We start from the raw sequence: 12,700 nt of genomic DNA on the forward strand, positions 1-12,700 counted from the left end.
ACTGGTGACCCTTAAGCAGAGGTGAAAGTAAGCCAGTAAGCCCTGGTATGGCGTACCGGCAAGAGCCTGTGAGCCGTGCCAGGGCGGATCAGCTTCCCCAGGTGGCAAAACTGCTGCCAGAGCCCTGGGGAAGCAGTGGGGGGGGGGCTCAGATGGCGATTTAAAGGGCCCAGGGCTCCTGTCACAACTACCAACCTGGGCCCTTTAAATAGCTGCCGGAGCGGCAGCAGGGCTCCGGGGACGATTTAGGGTCCAGGGCTCCGGTAGCCGCTACCGCCTCGGGTCCTTTAAATCATCCCCGGAGCCTGCCGGAGCCCTGGGGTAGCAGTGGTGGGGCTCTGACGGCTACTGAAAGGGTCTGGGGCTCCGGCCACCATTACCGCCCCTGGCCCTTTATATCGCTGCTGGAGCCCCACCGTCGCCTCCCCAGGGCTCTGGCAGCAGGGCTCTGGGGATGATTTAAAGGACCCGAGTCGGTAGCGGCAAACGGAGCCCCGGACTCTTTAAATCACCGCCTGAGCCCTGCTGCTGGAGCCCCGGGGCTCGGGTGGCGATTTAAAGGACCCGGGGCTCCAGCAGCAGGGCTCAGGCGGTGATTTAAAGAGTTCCTACCCTCCAGAGCCCTTTAAATCGCCATGCAAGCCTGCTGCTGGAGCCCTGCGGTAGTGGGGCTCTGGTGGTGATTTAAAGGGCCAGGGCTGGCTCCCGGCTGCTGCTACTGCAGCGGAGCCCTGGGCCCTTTAAAGCTCCACCAGAGCCCGGGGCAGCAGTGGGAGCCGGGAGCCCCCGGGGCTCCTCAGTGATTTAAAGGGCCCGGGGCTCTGCTGCGGTAGCGGCAGTTGGAGCTCTGGGCCCTTTAAATCACCCCCGAGCCCCAGGACTCCCAGCTGACTCTGCAGCTGGTAGCTCCGGGGTGATTTAAAGAGTCCGGGGCTCCCAGCTGCTGCTACCACAGTCCCAGCCTGGGGACCTTTAAATCTTGATTTAAAGGGCCCGGGGATGTAAAGGTCCCGGCTCTTCCAGTAGAGGCCACACCTCTTCCAGTTGAGGCCCCTCGCCCTCCCAAGGACTATGGAGTACTGGTAAATCCTTTAAATTACTTTCACCCCTGCCCTTAAGCCTCAGGTAATGAATTAGGCTGCAAGCACAAAGGATATTTTTAAACTGCCTGGACTGATCACATGCAATCTGGAATCAGAAGTCAAGATAATTAATTCTAATCCATTTCTGTGCTAATGATCTGAACATAATACATATGAAACTTCCAGAGTTCTTCCAAAATCTATCTATATAGCAAGCTAATAATATAATGAATCAAGATTATGCTTCTTGACTACAAGTTCAAATACTGATTTGTGAAATGATTAACCAGAAGCTGGTTGTGTTCTGCTATTATTTTATGATGAAGTGTTAATACACTCCAGATAATAAAGTGACTAAACTACAATACCCACCTGGTGAAGTTAAGAAACAGATTGACAGAGCCAGAAGGGTACCCAGAAGTCACCTACTACAAGACAGGCCCAACAAAGAAAGTAACAGAATGCCACTAACCGTCACCTACAGCCCCCAACTAAAACCTCTCCAGTTCATCAGGGATCTACAACCTATCCTGAAGGATGATCCCTTACTCTCACAGACCTTGGGAGACAGGCCAGTCCTCGCTTACAGGCAGCCTCCCAACCTGGGGCAAATACTCACCAGCAACTACACACATCACAATAAAAACACTAACCCAGGAATCAAACCCTGCAACAAACTCTGGTGCCAACTCTGTCTGTGTATCTGTTCAAGGGACACCATCATAGGACCTAACCACATCAGCCACACCATCAGGGGCTTGTTCACCTGCACATCTATCAATGTGATATATGCCATCATGTGCCAGCAATGCCCCTGTGCCATGTACATTGGCCAAACCGAACAGTCTCTACACAAAAGAATAAATGGACATAAATCTGACATCAGGAATTACAGCATTCAAAACCCAGTAGGAGAACACTTCAACCTCCCTGGCCACTCAATATCAGACTTAAAAGTGGCAATTCTTCAATAAAAAAATTCTTCAAAAAACAGGCTCCAACATGAAACTGCAGAACCGGAATTAATTTGCAGACTGGACACCATCAAATTAGGCCTGAAGAAAAACTGGAAGTGGATGAGTCACTACAAAACCTAATTTTACCATACTAATTTCCCCCTACTATTTCTCACACCTTCTTGTCAACTGTCTGAAATGAGCCACCCTCATTACCACTACAGAAGTGATTTTTCCTCCCTTGATATTCTACTGTTAATTGAATGGTCTTGTTAGCACTGACCCCCAATTTGGGAAGGCAACACCCATCTTTTCACATACTATGTATAAATTTTATGTATAAACTACTGTATTTTCCACTCCATGCATCTGATGAAGTGTGTTTGGCCCACAAAAGTTTATGCCCAAATAAATTTGTTAGTCTCTAAGGTGCCACAAGGATTCCTCATTGTTTTTGCTGATACAGAGTGTTAGTCTGTAACTCTTCATCTTATTTGCTCAGCTTGAAGTAATATGATACCTAAAATACGGAGCAAGTCAAGAAGTAATGCTGATTTTTTTTAAACTTGAATTTACAGTGGTTTGATCCTAAGTGGGTTTTTTACTGTAATATATTAATAAAACAAAACCCACATTAAAATAATGTTAAAGGTTTTTTTGGCAGTAGGCAGCAACATCAAGAAAAGTCACAGTTATGTTTGAATTTTTACTCTCAGCCTAATTTCTCAAGTCTGGTTTTCCTGTAAATCAGGGTAGCTTAGTGCTACTCTGATGATGCACGCAGCCCCAAAAGCCACTTTAAATGGTCACCTGTTGATTCCCTGATGAACGGGAAATTCTAGGGTGGCACAGAAATGCCACAGCAGCTCTCACACCCTCCTCTGAGTGGGAGGATGGGTGGTGTGGCCCAGGCTCTACTGCCAAATTGATCCTCAACTACTGGAAGATAGTATAAAATTAAGATAGCTATCAGGCTGCTCCAATTTACTTTGGAGATCAGAATGGCATCAGAATCAGAGAAGTGCAAAACTGTCTTTAAATGATTTTGAAGGCCCATTCCTGAGCTGCACAGAGAGTTTCTTGGCCACAGCACTATTTCAGGGTCTTTAAATCATTTAACACTGTTTGTAGCAATGTTGAATGATAAGGGGAATCATGTTTATATTAGAATTTTAGTCTTAACTGTGAATTTCATTGTTTTATGTATTCTTTATGTAATGCTTCTACCATAAGCACTCCACCCATTGTCCCTGGGCATGTACATTATCTTCTGGGAAGCAGTGCTCAGACTATAGGCAAGAGATAATAGACTACTGAAATCCTGTAGGATTGTCCCAGAGGAAAAGTTTCCTACTAGATTTAAGAACACAGTGTGCCTTCACTTGGCGGAAGAGAATTCACACTTTGAATGCAAGGTTTTAGCTCTTTCATGGCACTTAACAGGGAAACCAGGAATTATCCAATTACAGTAATGGAAACTATGCTTGCAGTCTAAAGTATGAGAAAATACACAAAATTGGATGGTGAAAACAAAGCAGATGCATAGTAACTCTGAATGGTTTAAATGAGGGATAAGAAAACTAAAAACAAAAAGCTGGATAAACAAATTTAATGCAAGGTATGCTATAAAACTCACAATCTCACCTTCCTCAGAATACCCACTCATTCTTAGCCCCCTTACACAAACACTAACTCCCAATACACAATAAACACTATGGGCTAGCTACAATGTTTATTTGGAGTCATAAATTTCTAAAAATAATGCCTTAATTTTCATGAAGGATGACTACCTGTAGCGCCAAATCATTTCAGTGGGAGCAGAAGGTGCTCAGCAGATCCATAAATCAATCAGTTCTTAAAAGTACACAAAAGTTGGCCAGCTTATAGATTGTGGGGCCGCAGGTAAATGACTCCAGTGATGGGGAAGGAAAGAGGATGTATATAATAGTAACAGGCTAAAGACTTTTTGGGGAAGAAAACGTTCTCCAGGTGAACATCAATTTGTGGAATTAACTGATCCACGGTTTCTCTCTTGCTGACTGGGGTAAGAGGAATTCTGTTCCTTCTGAGGACTGACTGATTTCCCAGTTTCCCCAAAATCCCTTGACTGAATGACTGTTCTAAAATTTCAGTGCAACCCCAGTCATCATTTCAACCAACCTCTTTACCCCAGGGAAAATGTAGCAGGCATCCAAACCAGATTTCAGGCAGATGGTGGTTTTGGAGGCACTGTATTTACATGATCTCTTTATGTTCACACTGGAAATCTGTCTGTTCTGATGAATCTGTGCATGTATACTGTGTACATATGTGCTACTGTTCAGAGAGGAACACTCTGAATACTATCATGTATGGATTTACCAGACTTTTAAATTTTCCAATGAATCCTGAGCTCATCACTAACTGCCTGATGGAGCAAGACTTTAAAGCTCTCAGAACTCATTAGGTTTTCAATTAGGTCTCCAGTTCTCCACTGTATTTTTTTTCTATTTGTATTGCTACCTTTTATTTTTGAGACTAGACACTTTCAGTTTAGCTATAGAAAATTCCCTCTCCCCTTCCCCATATCCAAACTCTTACCAGCTCTTGTCACTACTTTCTCTAAAGTATCTCTAACAGTGCATCCTTTTTTCTCCATCCCTGCTGTTAGCATCTTGGTTGATGCTTTGGTAATCTTTTATCTCCACTACAGTAACTCCCTGCTCTCTGGCTTCCCTGTGCCTCACCTCTCTCTACTCTATTCAATACAATACACTGCTACCAAGATAGTCTCACATCTCTGCTCTTCTCAGATCCCCTCCACTAACTTCTTTCTTTCCACATTGAGTTCACTCCCAGGTCTCAACTCCCTGCACAAATCTGCCCTAACCTACATCTCTTCTCATCATTTTCTTTCCCCATTCTCACTCCTATGATCTTCTCAAGCTTCTGTCTTGATTGCATAGGTGCTGCAACTAGGGGTGCTGGAGGTGCAGCAGCACCCCCTGACTTGAAGTGGTTTCCATCATATACAGGGTTTATAGTTTGGTTCAATGGCTCTCAGTACCCCCACTATACAAACTGTTCCAGCACCACTGCTTGACTGTTCCATTTGCCTCCCACACCACCTGACTTCATGCCCTCCCAAATCAATGTTTGCCAAGCACACTCTCTCTGCTCCTTCACAAAACTACTCCACAAAGTGCTCCAGAAATGTCCACACTGTGCTCATTTTCTGATCATATTGCATTGTTTTACGTCTCCTCTTGCCTTTAGGCTGTAAACCTCTGTAGGACAGACGCATGTATTTATATGGCACATTTAACCCTTTGTACAATGCTGTATATTCTTAATGCACTACATAATTAACTCGTTTCATCAATAAAATTTGAAGGGACAGCTCTACTATGTCCCTATTGCATGAAGGCAAAAGAATCTTTTCAGGTGTTTTTTTAAGTACTTACAGGTTTCCTTGGGTCAGTCTCTATTGAAAAATTTTCAGGATTGCTGTTGACAATTTCCAGGTCTAGGGTTTCATACGTAGGATTAAGCAGAGGGATATACATACGGACCCATCTTAAAGAAAAATAAAATCTGAGTAAGGTATTACAAATTACTAAACTTGTTCCATTATTGCCTAATGTTAAACTTTTATGGCTTTTGCTGACTTGAAAAACAAGAATTAAGTTTCAATGTGTTCAATAGCAGTAACAAGTACTTAATAGTATTAAGAATAGTGATAAAATATATTAACTTTATGCCCTACAATACCTGCTTGTGATTACATTAAGTGACCACCACTTCAGTTTTACTTCTGCACTCTATTCTCTTTGATTTATGAACTCACTCTCTAGGACTAGGACTAATTTTAGTGTCACTCATTTTAGCTATGTGGCTATTTCACAACTTTCAAAGCCACCAGAAGGATTTGATAACAGAAAGAAAAATGATTACATTTATACCATACCACACATTTGTAGTCCATAACTAGACTGCAGTGTCTGCCCTCAGAGAAAATAACTGCATAGAAATTAATGATAATCAGATGGTAAATGAGGATACCTACATTTCCTTTTCCTCTCAGTAATGGTCAAAATAAGCTAGTAATTAAATGATATCTCCAATAGCTTTAGATTTACTGCCACTAAGCAGTAATTCTTCTTGATCACTTCGTATCTTTCAACATTCGAACAAGACTTCTGTACTATGTCTGCCCATTTAAAAGCAGGTTCTCCCATTCCCTCCTATTCACTCCCCTCACTGCTCCCACATGAGCTGAAAGACCATTTTAACTATTCATGGTAAATAGGCCCAATGGCCTCTGATGGGATGTTAGATGGGGTGAGATATGAGTTACTACAGAGAATTCTTTCCTGGGTATCTGGCTGGTGAATCTTGCCTACATGCTCAGGGTTCAGCTGATCGCCATATTTGGGGTCGGGAAGGAATTTTCCTCCAAAGCAGATTGGAAAAGGCCCTGGGGTTTTTTCGCCTTCCTCTGTAGCACAGGGTATGGGTCACTGGCTGGAGGATTCTCTGCACCTTGAAGTCTTTAAACATGATTTAAGGACTTCAATAGCTCAGACATAGCTAGAGGTTTATTGCAGGAGTGGGTGGGTGAGATTCTGTAGCCTGCATTATGCAGGAGGTCAGACTAGATGATCATAATGGTCCCTTCTGACCTTAATATCTATCAATCTATGAAACCATTTCACTTTACACAACAGTGACATTGCTCATTACAATATAATGACTAATTATATTTAAAATGTAGAGTATGGATTTTAATGAGTACAGTGACAGTCAGAGCAAAACTTGCATTACAGGGGTTGTGGAAGATGTGTGCTTTAAATCAGCCAGCACTATACCTTGCAATCTGCATTTTTTTCTTATCCTCTTATAAGCAAATACATGGAGATAGGATGTGTTCTGTAGGATATGTTATTTTCAAAGGAAGAGATCACTAGCTATTCTAAGATTCCTTTTATTTTGTCCATACTACTATAATACAATAATCCCCATTTATGGGGATGTTGACCATAAATCACATGCTGGTTATAACAACAAGGGACATATAAAATAGATTCAAGGTGGATAAGTGGAAATGGTAATTAAGGAAAAGTGAAAAATGTGATGCACACTTCGGTTTTGCATTCATTCAGGTATCTCCAATACAGAGATACCCATCTATCCAAAGCTATGACAGGTCAACTGCCTGATTGCTCCATATACTTTTCCCTTGGTAGAGCAAGTTAACCACATCCAAACTACACAACTTTTTTGTAAAAAGCAATAGTCCATAAAAGGAAAGACATTTCAATCAAATTTTAGGATTGTGACCTGAGGTCCCAATCCTGCATCTTTCTCAGTGCTGTAGATGCCCCTCCCCCCCTTGTATGTTAATAATATGTTGATTTCGGTGGGTTTCCACACAGGTCTAGCACTCTACCTGGGTACAGCAGGTTACATTGTTAGGGCCTAAACCCCCAACAGTCGAGAAGCAATTCTCTCATGCCTAACACTTACCAAGAACTCTACTAGTGGATTTCTCAGTCTCAGGGATAATCAAGAATACATGGGAGACTTAGATATTCCCTCAGACTACTGCTTTTCAATAGAGTAGTGTTACCATGAGACAGAAGACCCACATTCTTTGATTTCCTCAAAATGAAAATGGAGATATATCATACAATTTAATTATATTGATAAGGAACAGACTCATAAGGGGAACAAAATTTTATGAGAGACAACTAAAAACATTCCAAAGAAGCCAATTTGAAGAAGAAAACAAAACAAAAAACACAAACAACCAATAGTTTTACGAAAGAAAAAAAAAGTGTTATTTTCCAAACTATCCGCAGAATTTCAAAAAGGATGTAACACTGATCTCTACTTTTTGCTTTTTGTAACAAAGAAACTATTTGGGGGACAGACAAAGGGAGCACTCCTATTATACAGTACAGTGTACCAAAATACCCTTTGCAAATATTACAAAGCAGGTGTATATTTAAAATAGCATGGTACATCAATTCATAATAAATCAGCTTCATTTACAACTTCATAGTGTTGAGTTTAAAATATAAGGGCAACTGCTATTTGAAATATTTCAACAACATTTATTAGAATGTATTTTATTTTATAAATAAAACTACTTCAAATTTCAGTGGCAAAACAAAATATGCATGCTTTTCATTTACATTTAAACAATACAATAGTTCATTAAATGAAGGGTGTCTGGAATATTGTTTCACATTAATGGCTGTAACTTGCACAGGTGCTCTGACAGTTTTATAAACAGCTTCAAGATGTGTGTGTATGCAGTTGTAAAGGGGCTCAATGTAAAAAGGCATTTTATAATTGCTATTTAAAATAAAAAAAATATTATGTCCATTTAACTAATGGAGATAATTAAATTTTAACAGTTAATTGCTTTAGCTTTTGATCTATTTTTAATGACCAATATTATTTTAAATTTATATCATTTTTCTTCTATAGCCATTATAAAATAATTTATTATGCATGCTGGATCTTTTAAAATATTATAGTATCTTTTTTCCTGCATAAAAAAGAATTCCTTCCTAGTAGATCAATGAGAAAAATTATGCATTTTAATTAGGCCTGCCAAATTATTTTAAAAAGTAATCACAATTAATCGGGGGACTTAAAAATATAGTCATGATTAATCACAGTTTTATTTGCACTGTTAAATAATAATAGAAAAACAATTTAAATTTATTGTAAATATTTTGGATGTTTTTCTACATTTTCAAATAGCTTGATTTCAATTATAGCACAGAATACCAAGTGTACAGTGCTCACTTTATATTATTTTTATTACAAATATTTGCACTGTAAAAAAGATAAAAATCTACAAGTTGAAGCATGAAGGGACATACGAATACTTTGCATATCTGGCACGTATATACCTACAACAGTGCTATGCAAATGCCTATTCTCACTTTCAGGTGACACTGTAAATAAGAAGCAGGCAGCATTTTCTCCTGTTAAGGTAAACAAACTTATTTGTCTTAGCAATTGGCTGAACAAGAACTAGGACTGAATGGACTTGTGGGCTCTAAAATTTTAGAGTGCTTTGTTTTTGAGTGCAGTTATGAGAAAAAAAAATCCACAGTTGTAAGTTGCTCTTTCTCTAAAGAGATTGCACTACAGCAGGGGTTCTCAAACTTCATTGCACTGTGATCCCCTTCTGACAACAAAAATTACTAGATGACCCCAGAAGGGGAGAGCCCATCCAAGCCCCGCTGCCCTGTGCGGGGGGTGGGGGGGCAGAAGCTGAAGCCCAAGCCTCCATGCACCAGGCGGGGGGGCCCTGAGGGTTCAGCTCCAGGTAGGGGGCCTGTAACCTGAACCCCACTGCCCAGGGCTGAACTTGAGCCCCGCTGCTCACAGCTGAAACTGAAGCCTGAGCCCTGTCGCCCAGGGCCAAAGCCCTTGGACTTCTACCCCAGGCAGTGGGGCTTGGCCTTGGACCCTGGGCCCCAGCAAGTCTAATGCCAGTCTTGGCAACCCCATTAAAATGGGGTCCCAACCCACAGTTTGAGAACCGCTGCACTACAGTACTTGCATGAGGTAAATTGAAAAATATTATTTTTTTATCTTTTTATAGTGCAAATATTTGTAATAAAAATAATATAAATTGGGCACTGTACACTTTGTATTATGTGTTGTCATTGAAATCAATATATTTGAAAATGTAGAAAAACTTCCCAAAATATTTATAAGAAATTTAAATTGGTATTCTATTACTGTTTAACAGTGTGATTAAATCTGCAATTAATCACTTTAATCTAATTAATTTGCTTTGCATTAATTGCTTGAGTTAACTGCAGTTGACAGCCCTAATTTTAATGTACCATTTGTGAACTGTAGTTAATACATCTCACAGTAATTGTTAGAAATGTTTAGAGTTTATTTGAACGTCCTTCTTTATTTAAGTATTTCCTTTTAAAGCATCTCCATGTTCTGCTCCTCTGTCACAGAGTTTTTGCTACTTTTAAGAATATCATATTAAAACAAGTTATAACATTAATATTCCCTTAAAGTGAATGTTAGGCATATTAAATTGTATTAACTGCGTGTATATAGAATATCAGGGTTGGAAGGGACCTCAGGAGATCATCTTGTCCAACCCCCTGCTCAAAGCAGGACCAATCCTCAATTTTTGCCCCAGATCCCTAAATGGCCCCCTCAAGGATTGAGCTCACAACCCTAGGTTTAGCAGGCCAATGCTCAAACCAGTGAGCTATCCCTCCCCCCATTTATGTATGCATAAATCATGTTCAAGTTGCTCATTTTGTTCGTAAGGCCCTAAATTATCTCAAAGATTAATACAAGGTTGTACAAAATGTCACCCAAACTCTGAGGATGTGGTTTAACACTTTCTCCAAAAAGTGGCAATGGCAAATAAACTTTTTTAAAATTTAATTACTGTTGAAGATCATTTATCATATGCAGATCCATAAAAAACTAAATATGTTCTTTTATTATTAAATTTACATGGAACTTTACAAACAGATATGCTGCCTAATTTAAAGGCCTTGATTCAGCTAAGCGTTTAAGCTACTCATCTGGCTCCTTACTAATATAAGGAATTCTATTATGGTTAAAGTGGCTATTCCCATGAATATAGCTTTGCAGGGTATGGGACAAAACATGGGATAGCAGTTTAGGAAGTGGAGAGTATGGACAGATATTCATGAAGAGAAGATAGGACAGGATTTCTGGAATAAGTAAATTTGAGGAGAGAACTGAGGAGGGCCTTTGCTGGACAGAAAGTAGGGGTCAGCATGAAGCCATGAGTATGAAAAAGAGAAAAAGGTTAAAGCAAGGAAAGAGGGTTAAGAAGTGTACTGCAAGCTATTTTAAACCATTTTGTAAGAGTTTCTCTCACATATAATGTCTACTACTGTTTATTTGTTTGCTTTTACTTTATTTAAAAAAAAAATCTGCTTCTTCACCATTCCTCTTATGTTTTTCTTCTATGATGCATGTGTGTCCTATGCAGATGTATTCATCTATCAGTGTGAAGGGACTAGAATCACATACACTTACTTGTAAAGTAACACAAAATTTCGTTTGAAAGTAGAATCTTGAAAGTCAATGAATGTCAAATAATATTTCTGACGGGCAAGTGTTGTATTTAACAGCGCTAATCCTCTCCAATGCATACTTTCATTATGCATACTAAAGTAGGAATTGCCATAGTGGAGCAGACCAATTGTCCATGTAGGCTTGTGTGAAACAGTTGTCAATGCCAGATGCTTCATGTGAAAGAGCATAAACTCCTTATCATATACCTAATCGTGCAAGTCTATACCAAGAGAGAAGATTTATATTTGATTACAACTGGTGGTAAGCTTTAGATCTGAAACCCAAGGATACACAGCATTTGCAATTTTATCCTATCAAAGCACAACTGCAAAGGCTATTCTCAGTCATATTAATCCCACCTGTCACAGGTCATACACAGTTTGTTACCTGAAAGGTTTTTAAAGCTACTGTTTTAAACATTATGCAAAAACATTAAAAACATTTATGTATTAAAAGATACGGAAAGGAGCAGCTATGGTATTTTACACATATTTCCTTTCAGTTCATCTATCCATTTACCAATAATTTAGACAGACAAAATGTCACTTTATCCTTAAGTTATTATAAACTCTTTCAACACACACATCACTAATCATATACACAGGTGTGGAAACTAGGAGAGCGGGGGCGCTGCAGCACCCCCAGGTTTCACTGTGAGAAGTTGCCCGGTGCTGCCAGAAGCATATACTTGCTTTATAGCAGAGGTCCCCAATCTGTGCGGCATGCCCCCCTCCAAGGGATTGCTGAGGAACGTTTCGGGGGGCGTGGCTGAGGTTTGGGTCAGCCCCCGGGGGGAGCACCACCCAGCTCTGCTACTGGCTCCAGCCTGGCTACTGGCCCCAGGCGCCAGTCCAGGGCCTCTGCTCCTGGCCCCGCTACTGAGTATCGGCTGCATGACCCACACCCGGGGCTCCGATCCAAGCCCCACACCTGGAGTCCCAGCTGCCACTGGCCCCACGCTCAGGGATCCAGTCCTGGTCCCGGCACCCAGGGTCCTGGCTGCAGCCAGCCCCGAGCCCAGGGCTCCGCACCTACCCCAGCTATGGTCTAAGCCAGTCCCCCCTTACTCCTGTCCATGCTCTCCGCCCCTCCCGGAGCCACAGCCCCACTCCTGGCCCCAACTCGGGGGCAGGGGGGGCACGAGGTAATTGGGGAATACTGGCTTTCACCACCCCCACCGTAAAAAAAGTGTCTCAGTGCCACTGATCACATAGCTGACATAGCTAAAGATAACACCAAAACATGAGTCCAGGTTTTCAAAAAAGTGTACAACATCTAGCAGCTCCCATTGTTGGAGAGCTTCTAGTTGCTGAGCACTTTTGAAAACTTGGCCCCAGTTGTGGATGCTGAAAGCTTTTGAAAACCTGACCCTGAAAGCTGCAAGTATGTTTTGAGAGTCAAATTATGTTGTGGGAATGTAAGGTGAAATTTTATAGGAGGAAAAAGACAAGAGGATCACTACTACATACAGCCTCTGGAGATGCACCTCCTGAACAGAAGCAGAGTTCATGTACACCTGTAAGGTCTGCAGGAAAGAAACTTCAGTACTTCACATCTCTGGAGGGTGAGAAG

At 41.1% G+C, this 12,700-nt stretch overlaps 1 protein-coding gene across 2 annotated transcripts in view; it reads right to left on the reverse strand.

Annotated features, from left to right (window-relative positions):
• CFAP47 (cilia and flagella associated protein 47) overlaps positions 1–12,700 on the reverse strand; it is a 651,611-nt gene that overhangs the window by 152,736 nt on the left and 486,175 nt on the right. For both annotated transcript variants that reach the window (XM_048863833.2, XM_075132125.1), the window contains one exon: positions 5,482–5,593. In XM_048863833.2, coding sequence (XP_048719790.2) covers positions 5,482–5,593 — 112 coding nt within the window. The remainder of the gene's footprint in view (positions 1–5,481; positions 5,594–12,700) is intronic.

Source organism: Caretta caretta, chromosome 1 (genome assembly GCF_965140235.1).
Source record: "Caretta caretta isolate rCarCar2 chromosome 1, rCarCar1.hap1, whole genome shotgun sequence".
Lineage (NCBI taxonomy): Eukaryota > Metazoa > Chordata > Testudines > Cheloniidae > Caretta > Caretta caretta.